We start from the raw sequence: 13,108 nt of genomic DNA on the forward strand, positions 1-13,108 counted from the left end.
GTAGGGACAGTTATGGCCGCACAGAACCACACGAGGGTCTGTGGAATTTCAGGACCTAGATCACTGGGGGTCACTGTGGGTGTGATGACAGATTTCTCATCAGTGTGCCCGGGGATGACAAAAAACATAGCCAAGCCAGCTAAAGTGTAGCCAAGAAGCAGAGGACCCATCACACAACATCCCCACTCCTCCGTGTGACCACTGCACACACTACGACTTTCCATCCCGTTGGCCTTCCCACAGCCCCGTCCCCTTTTCCCCTCCCCTCCTGCTTTACCAGTCAAGGCTCTGCGCTTTTCCCTTAGCTTCCTTAAGGTGCGGTCTGACCTCTGCTGAGGTGCCCCTCGTGCCATCATTTCAAGTCTCCACTTCCAGGCACCTGGGATGGAACCACCGTACTTCCCCAAACCCCTAACAGCAGAGGTTCCCCTTGGAGTGAGCACGCAATGGAAAAACAGAACCAACCACAATCCCTCCTTAAGCTGTGTGCACAGGGAGGGAGGGAGGGAGAGGACATCTGGCTCAGGAGAGCATTGGGGGGTAGCTGGCACAGGTCCCGGAGACAAGAAGAAGGGTGAAGGCAGCATGATGGGGACCTGGAAACCCCTGGAAGTTGGGGGTGCTGCGCAAACATGAGACATCGATATGCAAAAGAAACCCAAAGCGCTTCTGCCTGAAATGCTGACGGCAGAGCCTCCCGGAAGCATCTATTAAGTCATGCAGAAATTCCTGAAAATCTGAATACAAGTAACAAACGCCATCTAACTTCATTCAAAACTGCATCCCTAATACCCAAATGATGGAATCCAAGTGTGCTCCCACTGGGACATCTGGGGGAACGGGGGTTTTCTATGTCTGGCATTACACAGAAACAGTGGCATCAGAATCCACCGTGTGGTTTGTCCAAATGCGTGTCTCTCAGCCACAACCCAGGTCTGATTGAACCAGAATCCCAGGTGAGGGTCTCAGGAATGTGTGCTTTTTTCCCCCCACAATCCCCCTAGGTGGCTTCTATTCCCACTAGAGACTGAGAACTCTGTTCGAGAAGCTTGTGGAATCAGAACCGGGTTCTAAGTCTGGCCTGGATGTGAGGACAGCTTTGGAAGATGGCCCTCATCAAAGCGACAACCCAGGGTCTGGTCCTCACAGCCCACAACCCTGTAGAGAACAAAGAAACAGACCCGACACCTATAAAGCAAATACCCAGCTCCTCAGGCTGTAAAATGTGGATGATCCCAGCACGACGCCACCTGGTTGTACGAGACCCCAACAGGAGGAGACAGGCATGGAGGGCAATTAGCGGAGAGTCTGCAACAGGACAGGTGCTCAAAAGATGCTGCATTCATCCATGACAGTATCCTGAGCCATCTGTCCTGACAGGACGCATACACATTTACCACGTGCACGAACAGACACAGCAAACCATGGCGAATGGCCTCTGTTCTGTGGGACCCTGAATCTTTCACCCATCAGCTCAGGGATACAGCAGGCAAGTTGGCCTACAGCTGCCCAGGCCCTGAGACTCAATGTTCCCTCTCATGAACTAGGACCAGTCAGGCGCGCCTGACCCCCTTTTCCTGGCATATCCAATCCATTACCAAGTCCCATAGGCGTCACAATATATCCCGAACCCAAATACTTCTTAGCACCTCCACCTGGGACCGCCATGGCCCAGACCAGTCCCAGCGCAGTCTTGGGAGAGGACAGCCTCGTTCCTTCCTGGTCCCCTGACTGCAAAATCCCCTCCAGCCAACACTCACCCTGCACAGCAGGCCCCGCTCTGAGCCCTCTGACGGAGAGCTGCCAGGATTTAGCAAATAAAAATACAGAATGCCCAGGTGTGTCCAAACCACATATTTATTTGTGGTTTATCTGCAAATGATTTAACTGACCACCCTGTATTTCACCTGGAAACCTTATATCCATGCCTTCCTTCCGCCCTTGGAATCAGAACCTATCTCCTTACTAGCATCTGCGAGCCTCACACCATTGGCATCGGCCTAACCCTGTGTTCGCACCTCCTCCTCCTGGCTGTCCCATGAGCACGTCAGTCTCGCGCGGTCTCAGAATGGCTACGCTTGTGTTTCCCTCCATCTGGGACATTCTTCCCTCAGATCTTTGCTTGGTTCCTACCCCTGTCTCCACTCAGGCCTCTGCTCCAAGACAGCCTCTTCCAAGAAGTCCTCCCTGATCTAACAGCCGTCTCTCCACTCTGCTCCTCAGCTTCCATCTCTTTACCAGGGTGATTTTTTATAATATTCATTGCCAGTGGACAGAATTTCTTATCCATTGCCCTTACTGGAAAATGAGTCTTATGAGCAGAAACACTATCTTAGTCATGAATGTCCCCCAGAGCCGAGAGCCACACAGCAGGTGCACAGCAAACAGGGGCAGAGGGAGTGCACATGGGAGGAGGCGTCACAGTCTGTTCCGTGTAAGAGCCACACAGAAGCCGCAGCAGCCCGAAACCCCAGGGAGGTGGCGTTCTGTCGCAGTGACAGCTTGTGCTGGGACAATGTGTCAGGATGGGAGGTGGGGGAGCCCGTGGGGCCGATGGCCTCTCCCCCAGACACGACAGAGGAGATGGCAGGGAGGAAGAAGACCTGTTTGCCAGGTAGGCCTGATGCCAACCTGGCTGCTGCTCACTTAAAAAGTAAAAATACTCCAATACTAATTCTTGTCCTATTTGTCCTCAAAAAGGGCCCTCAATCTGATTCCCTCTGGATGGATGATAAACAAGAAAATGTCATGCCTGCAGAGAACTTCCGTGAGCTCATTCTTTCCTAAGATGTACCGCAACCACGTGCAGGAGGCATGACTGTCCTCATTTTACTGGGGAGGAAGTCAAGGCTCAGAAATGTTAGGTCACTTACCCAAGATCACACAGCTAGTAAGGAACCAAGGTAGGATTTGAATGCAGTGAAACATAGCGAGTTAAGTGGATGGATTTGAGAGCCAGAATGCCGGGGACAAAACCTAGGCCTGCTGCCCTCTCTAACGTCATGTCCGTCTGTAAAGCAGCGACCAGGAGAGGAGCACTCGCCTCATGGAGATGCGCTGAAGATGAAATGAGGGAGTCTTAATGGTGGAGAACAGCGCTCGGCACATGGAAGCACTGCCTGAGTGGTCGTCACCTCTTCAGCTCAGGTTTCTGGAGTCCGCATCCCTGGCACATCGCATTGTTTTGAACCTGACCTCTGGCTGCTCCCCCTTCTTCCCCGGCCACATCCTCTCTGGACCTGGGTCTCCTCATCAGTAAGTTGACAGAAGTGGACTTGCTGGTCATTAAGCCTCCCAGGCTGATGAGCTGGCCCCCCAAGATTGTCTACGTCTTCCCTTCTGATTGTTACAGGCACACTTACTGGCCTCATCCACATCCTTAATTTTTCAACCCCTCCTCCATCCCCAGCCTGAACCACCCTCAGTGATTCTTCCTAACACTGGCCCTCGCTTTGCAAGGCTTTATGCCCTTCCTGAGCACACATCCAAATGTAAAAACACTACATTAAGCACCAGGTCCTTGTTTAGAGCTCTAAGCCAGTAAATTAAAAATTATAGTTCCTGCAGTAACCACCTCTCTTCCTACTGTGCCCATATTTAGAACTGTGTGTTACTGTACAGGTTGACAAATTTACTGCCTTAATATACATACGTGTGTGCGCACGAATGTGTGAGTGCAGAAGTTCCATCTCAGAAATTTCCTGACTTTGGGGAGATTAAATTCTCAGCCACAGTCATGCAGTCATGATCCCTCTCTGCCTGGGGCCCATTTCCTTGAACAGGAGAAAATACAGAATGCATCCTTGGGGCAGTGGTAGAGTGAGGGCTCAGCATGCACAAGGTCCTGGGTTCAATCCCCAGCACCTCCATTAAAATATACATATAGAGAAAGAGCACCCGGATGGATGCTCAAGGAGCCGCACTCCATCCTCCGTCCCTGTGTGTCCTGGGATGGGAGGCCCCAAGTGAGCATGACTCCCAGGGCTCATGTCCCCACTGTGTGTCAGGGGCTGACTTCAAACCCTGCTAGGGTCTGGGGATTTGATTTGGCAAGTACCAAGACAGATCCAAAAGAGAGAGATGAGACAGATGGGGCAGAAGAAAGGAGGAGGAAACAGAAACCAGGTGTGGAACAGAGGGCTGGGAGGAGAGATTTATTAGGAAGACAAAAAGGGAAGGGAGGATACACTGGGGGGGTCCAAAAAGTCAAAATGACCAAAGGAAGAGGAAGGAGGGCTGCACAAACCCCCCAAGAGAAGGGAATAAGCCGAAGTATGAAGAGAAGGGAAAGAAAAAAAGGAAAGAGAATTAGAGTGGAGAGAAAAATGATATGAATAATTTTTGAAATGCTTATGTGTATCTTTTACAATGCATGTCAACAAACTTTCACCCACAGATGGTCAATAAATGTCAGTCCCTCATTTCCCCTCACACTAGAGGCTTCCACAGGTGGTCCTGTCATGGTGTGAGGGTGAAGCCAGGCAGGCTGGGGGCAAACACGTACTTTGTCCTCTATGACCCATGTGACCTTCAGCAAGTTGGTTGATCTCTCTGGGCCTCAGTTTCCTCATCTAAACTGAGGATAATAGGCTTGCCCTGGGGTGGTCCTGAGGCTTGAGTGTGCACAAGGAGACCCAGGAAGTGTGCTATAAACGTACGAGCTTGATTGGTTTCAGTGATTGTTCTTGTTATTCGGTCATCCCAGCAACCCCAGACGTAGGTTTCTGCATCCCCAGGTTAACCCTTGAAGACACTGGTACTCAGATCAATACCCCCGACAATCAAAAGGAGGTGAAATTCAAACACACTCCACACTCCTTTGACTAAAGACCACAGGGGAGAGAAAGGAGGGAAGGAGAACATGGAAAAAAGAAAAAGGAGGGAGAAGCATCTTTGCCTCCTTACGGGGGACAGAAGACAGTGGGAAGGCAAAGACACCAGAGAATGGAGAAGAGGAAAAAGCAGCTGGGGTATAGCCAAGACAAGGAAGCAACCTAAATGGCCATTGACAGATGACTGGATAAAGAAGTTGTGGTATATTTATACAATGGAATACTATTCAGCCATAAAAAAGAATAAAATAATGCCACTTGCAGCAACATGGGTGGACTTGGAGACTGTATACTAAGCAAAGTCAGTCAGAAAGAGAAAGAAAAATACCGTATGATATCATTTATATGTGGAATCTAGAAAAATGACACAAATGAACTTATTTACAAAACAGAAACAGACTCACAGACATAGAACTCAAACTTACGGTTACCAGCAGGAAAGGGGAGGGTGGAGGGATAAATTGGGAGTTTGGAGTTTGCAGATACTAACTAAGATATTTAAAATAGATAAACAACAAGCTCCTAGTGGATAGCATAGGGAACTATATTCAACATCTTGTAATGGCCTATAATGAAAAAAATATGAAAAGGAATATATACATATAACTGAATCACTAAGCTATGCTATACCAGAAATTAACATTGTAAGCTGACTGTACTTCAATAAAAAAATTTTTTTAAAAATTTTTAAAGGAGGTGGGAGGATGGTGGATAGAGAGATCCTGAGACCTCGACAAAGGCAGTGAAGTTGAAGGTTAGGTTTTGGACCATCTCCCTCTGGCCTAGAAGGTCCCTCTAGCCAGTGAGGCCAGCACGGGGAGGGCGTCCTATCAGGCTGGTCCTCCCACACAACCATCCCTCTCCCAGACTCATTCAGCAAAGCCACTGCTGCTGCACAGAACAGGGGCTCCTGTGCACCCTGCCTTGGAATGAGGCAACAGACCCAGAAGCCCTCACCTCGGGAGGGCCCCAGTTCACTGCACAGCCCTGGCAGTTGCATGAAGCACCCTTTGGCTGGAGAGCAGAGTAAATTTGCTGTGGACATTATCAAAAGAAAATAAATAGGGAAACCCCACAAGGGTTCCATGCAATTGCTTTGCACAGTCTCGCCACGCGGTGTGAGCAGATGCGGAGCAGCTGCCACTGCAAGATGTTAATCCAACTGACATTCTGAGGGAGGAAAAGGAGGAGGAGAGGTTGCCGGTCAGGAAGAGTGGCTTCACCCTTGTCTAAAAGATGGGAGGAAGCAGGGGGAATTAAAAATAGATTCGTTGTCACCCTAACACGACAAGCCACGCACACGTCATCAATCAGAGAGAACCGGCGTGGCTGAGTACCAGACGCAGTGGTACCAGTGGACTCATTTCTCACCAGCAAACAGCGACTGTGCGGGGAGAAGCCCGCGTGCCCAAGGCTGGACAAAGGCTCTTCACAGGCCAGGAGGAGGCAAGTCAGCAAGCAAAAGGCATGTCCACACATCTCTGTGCACACTCAGATTCAAGAACTGGCCAAGCCCCATTAATCTCTCCTAAGTTTCCCGGCAGCTTCTGGCCCAACCCAGCTGATTCTAACAAGCATTTGCAAAGGCCATGACTCTTGTAGGCAATTAGCCCCCAACCCAGGCCAGTCCCTTCGATGGTTCTGACACAGATACAGTGGGAGACCCCTAAGAAATCATAGAGAGCCATGGCCTGGGATGGGGGGACCTGCTCTTCTCCAGGCAGCTCCAGGAACTCTGGGGGAAAGCAAGCCTATTCCTCCCCCTGCACCCAGATTCCTTCTGCCCTTCAGAGTGAGGCATGACATACGTTTCCGTAATAGACCTTCGGAGGCCAGCTTCACCCTTGTTATTTCAATAATTCATTCCTAAAAAGAAAATGCTCTGTGCCAGAAAGTGAACAGGGAACCCATTCCCCATGTTTTTTTAGTGGGAAAAGTTACAATTAAAATTATAAATTAAAATCATAATTAAAACTTACCAGTGCATTCTGTGTGAAGCCAACTCCCCGCACCCAGTTTCCTGAAATTAAAGAAAGACATCATAAACATAAAACACCCGCACGGAAGTGAGAAATTCTCTTGTGAGGATGTAAACTGCTTAAAATGTGGCTTCCTGACCAGAACACTTGTCACACGGCTGTCGGCATCCAGGCACTGTGCGTGAGGCCGCGTGGCCGTTCTCAGTGCTGGTGACACCCCAGTGCCACATTCTTGTCCCGTTGAGGCTGGGAAGCTCCTCAAAATGTCTATAGATGATTCTGATCTTCTATCAATTGTATGTGGTCTGTAACTTAATACTTATTGTAATACATTATTTTATTTAAAATATTACCTCACTTTTTGCAAAAAAAAATTTTCGCTATGTCAACATCACCCCTGGAATGTGCTGTTGAGATAGGTACTTTCTATAAAGTTTGGGTATTAAAAAAAAAAAAAAAAAAAGAGGCAGCAGCATTATCCACAATCCTCCAAAGGTGGAAAAGCCCAAATAGTCAACCAAAGGTGAGCAGATAAACAAAAATGCGGTGCATTCTTACAGTGGAGTATTAGCCTTCACAGGGAAGGGAATTCTGACACACACTACAACGTGGGTTAGCCTTAAAGATGTCTGTCACGTGAAGTAAGCTGCCCACAAAGGCACAGATATCATAAGTCCACATATGCGAGGTACTTAAAATAGGCAGATTTGTGGAAATAAAGTGGAACTGAGGTTACCAGGGGCTGGGGGAAGGGAAATGAGAAGTTATCGGCTAATGGATACAGAGCTCTATTTGAGGTGATGAGACAGTTCTGGAAATGAATAGTGGTCACGGTTACACAACACTGTGAATGCACTTAATGTCATGGAAGCGGACACTTCAAAACGGTCAGGGTGGTAAATTTCATGCTATGTGTATTTGAAGACAGTTAAACAAAAGGCACTCTGCTAGGACGGCCTCAACCAGGAGGCATGCTGTAGGTTGTGTGTGACCCGCGTCTGGGCCTAGTGAATTTCGGAATGGGGTTTCCTAGGTGACAAAGAAGCTTGTTCAATGGTGCATGGAATCATAGAAAAGAGCGCTCACTGGTGAGATAAAGTTTTCAAGAAATATGGACCTGCTCAGGTATTTTAAAGATTCTCTCCTCCTTTTCTTAAACAGACTGGAAATCTAGAGCAATCGGAACTGCTCTCCTTAGTGATCCCATCCCAGGGGTGAGCCCTGAGCAGTCTTGTTCCCAGCCTGTTTAGAAAGACCTTTCTGTTTGCCTGGTGCCAACTGCTAGGCTGAGACCCATGATCCCTGTAGTATCATCATGCTTGCCTCTTGGGGGTCTGTCTGCAAGGTGGTGGCCAGAGCATAAGAAAGGACAGAGGGCAAAGACACTAATATTTTTTTAAGGTTGCTTGAATCACTTGATGCCTGCTGACTAATGCATGTAGTGAGGGTGTAGTGGGAAAGCTAACCCTCTTTCACTTCAGATTTTTTGGCCACTATTGTTAATTTTTGCATGACCAAATTGACTTAGGTAAATTCATACACAAAAAGATACAGGATTAGGTAGTCCCCTTGGTCCCTTCCAACGATAAAAGTTTATACTTGATGTTCTCTCTGAAATCGCTAGTTGTGGTCTCTGCATGGCTGGCACTGACTCTGGGGTGGAGGCAGGGATGGGGACTCAAAGACATCAGAGTTGTCATTCAAGAGTAAGAAAAGTAGATTAAGTCCTTATTGGGCATCCTCTGTGGATGGATGCTATATCCAGACTTTCTCTCTAATCCCAGCTATTTGAGTCACCTAAGTTTTTGAGTCCTTTGTGCTCAATATCCAGTCTAGAAAAAAAATCACCTTGTCCCATAGAACAGTGCCAGGCAGCTGGAGTGACTTTCTTTACAACCAACAGTCACCTGGTGCCGGAGAGAAAGGAACCACACATTCTATAGCGTTGTAGGTTTTTTTTTTAAGATTTTTTTCCTAGCATTTTCTTATGAAAGTTTTCAAACATACCATAAAGGTAAAAGAATCTTATGGCGAATATGTACATCCCCACACCCACTTTCTACCATTACCATCTTACCATACTCGCCATGTCATACCTACCTATCCTTCTGTCTTTCAACCCATTTTTTTCTAATTCATTTCAAAATAGTAAGTCAGTCATTAGCACGTTATATACTCCAGCCACCTTGGTATGCAGTGCATTAACTAGGGTTCAACAGAGTTACATAAAATGAAACGCACAGACCAACCATGGGTGAGTTTTGACCAAAGTACACACCTATATAACCCAAACCAGTTTTGACGATTCAGGACAGTTGAGGTGATGACGCAATTTAGCCAGGCCCCTTCCACCCAATCTCTGCCCACACTCCCCATACACAACCACGTTTTAAATGTATTTCCATTAATAAGTTGGATCTTCCTGTCCCAGAACTTCATTCGTTAGGAATCAGAGTGTATCGTCCTTTGGGTATGCCTTCTTTCGCAGTGTAACGTGTGTGACCCACCCACGTCGGTGCATGTTTCAGCTGTCTGTTTCTATGCATGGCTCAGTGAGTGATACACTCATGGTATTTCTATACCACAATTTATTTATCTGTCCTCTTACTGATGAGCACCTGTGCTGGTTGCAGTTTTGCACCGACTCCCATTGGAACTGAAGAGTCAGAAGTTAGGGGTTTGTTTCTGTAAGAAGCTATCAGACTTCTTTTCAAAGACGATGAACCACTTTTTACTCCCACCAATAAAGTGTGAGAGTTGCAGCTGCACTGCATCCTTGCCAACATTTGATGTCAGTCCTTTTCATTTCAGCCATTCTGGTGGGTTTGTGGTGACATCTCATTGTGGTTTTACCTGCCTTTCTGTGGGGTCATCAAACTTTTTTTTTTTTTTAAAGAATCCCATTGATTTGCTTATGGTGCTTTTCAAGCTATCTCTTTGTATGTTTTGAGTAGTTGCTTTGAATATTGTATTACACCTGCATAACTTATCAGTGCCTACAGGGATGATATTTTACCAGTTTGAGTAAAGTGCAGAGATCTTTACTTCCCTTTACATCCCTTTATCCTTTCCCATTTACAATAGGATTGTTTTAACATTTCCTCTATGTACATGAAAGCCACATCAGCTGTCTTTCGAATGCCTTTACATCTTGGACACCTACTGTGGAGCTGAGTTCCCACCAAGCAGACACCCCTGCAGCTGCAGACCACCAGCAGATGCAAAAGCATTAGCACCGTGAAGGAGGGCAGCTCTTTTGCTACCTTGACTCTCTTCTGACAAGCATAAGAGATGTTTGGGTTTTGGGGGCGAGGGGCATCTGTAGTTAGATCCCTGAGTCCAGGCCTGAACTTCCTGAGCATGAAAAAATATGGAGCCCATCCTGCCCTGACAGATCCCAGCAGACAAGGTGTGGTCCTCTTGGGAAGGGCTGTCCCAGTGGCTTCTTCACCGCAGTTTCCCTGGAGGTCTGGTTCTGGGTGGTTCCGAGAACAGCTCCTCGCAGCTTAGTTGAGCACCTGTCCGTCTAGCTTCTCCTAGAATTCTGCAAGGCACCTAATAATGGCCATAAGTCCTTTTCTGTGTAAACTCATGTATTCTCTTGTCTGTGACTGAACTAACAGGGAGAGTCCCACGGCTAATCACTGGCAGACTGGGCTTCAAAGCCCTGATCTCTGTTCTTTCTTCCACAGCGCACTGCTGGAGTCTCTCTCTTGACCATGTTCTTCAAAGGAGAGTTGAAAGTCCCATGTTCTATTTTGAAATGTCTCTTTCGATGTCATTTTCTTTGCCTGCTTTCCCACACCTGCTGTCATCCTTACCTGGGTTGGTTTAACCACCGCTTAGGAACCAGACACTGTGGGGACTTCCTAGAATGGTGATGGCAGTGAGCACCTTTTACTGCTGTGCTTCGTGACTGGAGCTGAATTAATCAAGACATATGTTTCCTAAGATTAAACTCACTCCAGTAAGGAGAGAAGGATGTAATCTGAAGTGGCTTCTCACACTTAGTGGCCTGTGGGCAAACCCTGAACCTGGAGCCCCAAGATCTGTAAATCACGGCTACATCCCAGCTCGGGCCATCGACCAAGACTTTTTGGAGTTTCCACTGCTCCAGCCCCACTGGCTTCCTTGCTGTTATAAATATGTATTTGGTCTTTGTCCCCAGTTCCTGACACACAGCTCCTAAAACCCTTGGAATTTTGGAATGATGAATGTCTTGTGTATGTTAATGAGATAAGTGGTGGCAGGGGACCCCTTGGAAGCTTCAGAATGGGTATCAGTCACCAGAAAGACCAATGCATGATTAGAGGGCTGCAACTTTCAGCTCTGCCCTACCCCTGACCTCCAGGGAGGGGAGGGGGGTTGGAGACTGATGACCTAAGCACCAGTGGCCAATGATTAAATCAGTCATGCCTGTGCAGTGAGACCTCCATAAAACTCCTTAAGTGACAGGGTTAAGTCAGCTTCCAGGCTGGTGAACACACCAAGGTCCTGGGAGGAGCAGGTGTAGTGAGGGTGCATATGTAACCCCTGCCCCTCCATCCCTCACCCCACACGTCTCTTCCATCCGGCTGCTCCTGAGTTGTGTCCCTCACAGTAAACCAGGGGCAGAGAGTAAAGCACCTGCCCAAGTTCCAGAGAAGGGGGCTGGGCAGACTCTCTGAAGTTACCCCTAGTTGGTCCGGAGCACAGGTGACAACCTGGGACACGTGCCTAGAATCTGAAGTGACAACAGTCTTGTGGAACTGAGCCCTTAACTTGTGGGGTCTGAGCTAACTGGGGAGTTAGTGCCAGTACAGAGCTGAATTGTAAGATACTCAGTTGGAGTCCAGAGAGCAGGAAAACTGGTGTGGGAAGAAACCCGCATGCATTTGGTGTTGCAGGTAAAAGTTGTCTAGGCTTGCTCTTCCTCAAATAAGACAAGCATATTCCTGCCACAGGACCTTTGCACCTGCAATTCCTCTGCTTGGAACCTGTATCCTTTTGTTATCTGTATGGTGTGTACTCTCATTTCACTCTAGTGTTTACTCAAGAAGACTTCCCTAATAACTGGCACATCCTGACTTACTTTTCTTCTTATAGCATTTGTATGATTCAATCTTATATCCATCCGTCTTGGTATCCATGGGGGATTGGCTCTAGAACCTCTGTGAATATCCAAATCCATTGATGCTCAAGTCCTTTATATAAGATGGCACAGTGCTTACATATACCCTATACATATCCTCCTGTATACCTTAAATCACCTCTAGAGTACTTGCAGTAACCAGTACTATGTAAATAGTTACTGGCATGTGGCAAAATTCAAGTTTTGTTTTTTTTAACTTTCTGGAATTTGTTTCCCTAGAATATTTTTGATCCACAGTCATTTGAATCCATAGATGTGAAACCTGCAGATATGGGTGGCTGACCATACCTGTTTCTTCACTGATTATCTCCCCAGGGATACTGCCAGCACCTAGAATGATGACGCACCTTAGGAGCTCAATAAATTTGAGGAGTGAACAAATGCCACCTGCTGGCACGGTCCTCATCTGTAAAACCGAGGTCACGATGCTGGCTTCAGACAACCACCATGAACATTAACTGAGATGTGTTATACGTAAAGCCATGACAGTGAAACATGTGCCTAGTCCTTGGTGGGCATTTTAAAATTTTTTACTGATTCCAGGACAAACTGTTTTTCACCTTCTAACATCTCTAAAATCAAGTAGCCTTTAATAATTACGGAGACCACAGAGCAGTGATAACATGGCTACGCCGCCAGCACACTCAGAACAGGTGCACAACAGGCGTCAGCGGCTTCCATGAAAATCCTGGAGACAACTGCAGGGGGATGGGGGTCACTCTTTCAACCCCATGCACCAAATGGTCGTGGGAAGGGGCAGGCGGACAGTCAGATGTGTTGGCAGCATTCTCAAAAGAGGACCCAGGAGTAGGCTAGCAACACAGAGCTGCAACGTGGACATAAGTGCCTTCTTTGCAGAATTCTTACAAGAAATCTGGCGCTCTCAGTGGTGTGGAGGACAGGACAGTATAGAACACACAGATGGCAGTGACACTGAGAAGAAAGGGGAGTCCAGAGGCAGACCCGGCGTGAAGAAGTTCTAGAACTACCTGAACCAACGTGTCTGCCCACATTCCCCTTCATGTGTAGGCATAGCAGTAAAATACGATAAAACCCATCCGATTAGGTCTAAAAAGGCTCTTTCAATAAGCATAAAAGATTCAAAGGGATGAGAAAGCTCTGTGTCACAGCTTAATTAAAAGCGCTTTTAATTTCTTGGCTTTATA

The 13,108-nt window shown here is 47.3% G+C and overlaps 1 protein-coding gene across 1 annotated transcript in view; it reads right to left on the reverse strand.

Moving 5' to 3' along the window:
- LOC141575598 (uncharacterized) overlaps positions 1-13,108 on the reverse strand; it is a 108,092-nt gene that overhangs the window by 28,132 nt on the left and 66,852 nt on the right. Inside the window, exon 4 of the mRNA XM_074355172.1 lies at positions 6,812-6,852. Within this exon, the coding sequence (XP_074211273.1) occupies positions 6,812-6,852 (41 nt within the window). The remainder of the gene's footprint in view (positions 1-6,811; positions 6,853-13,108) is intronic.

The sequence above is a fragment of the Camelus bactrianus genome, chromosome 30, assembly GCF_048773025.1.
Source record: "Camelus bactrianus isolate YW-2024 breed Bactrian camel chromosome 30, ASM4877302v1, whole genome shotgun sequence".
NCBI classification, from domain to species: Eukaryota; Metazoa; Chordata; class Mammalia; order Artiodactyla; family Camelidae; genus Camelus; species Camelus bactrianus.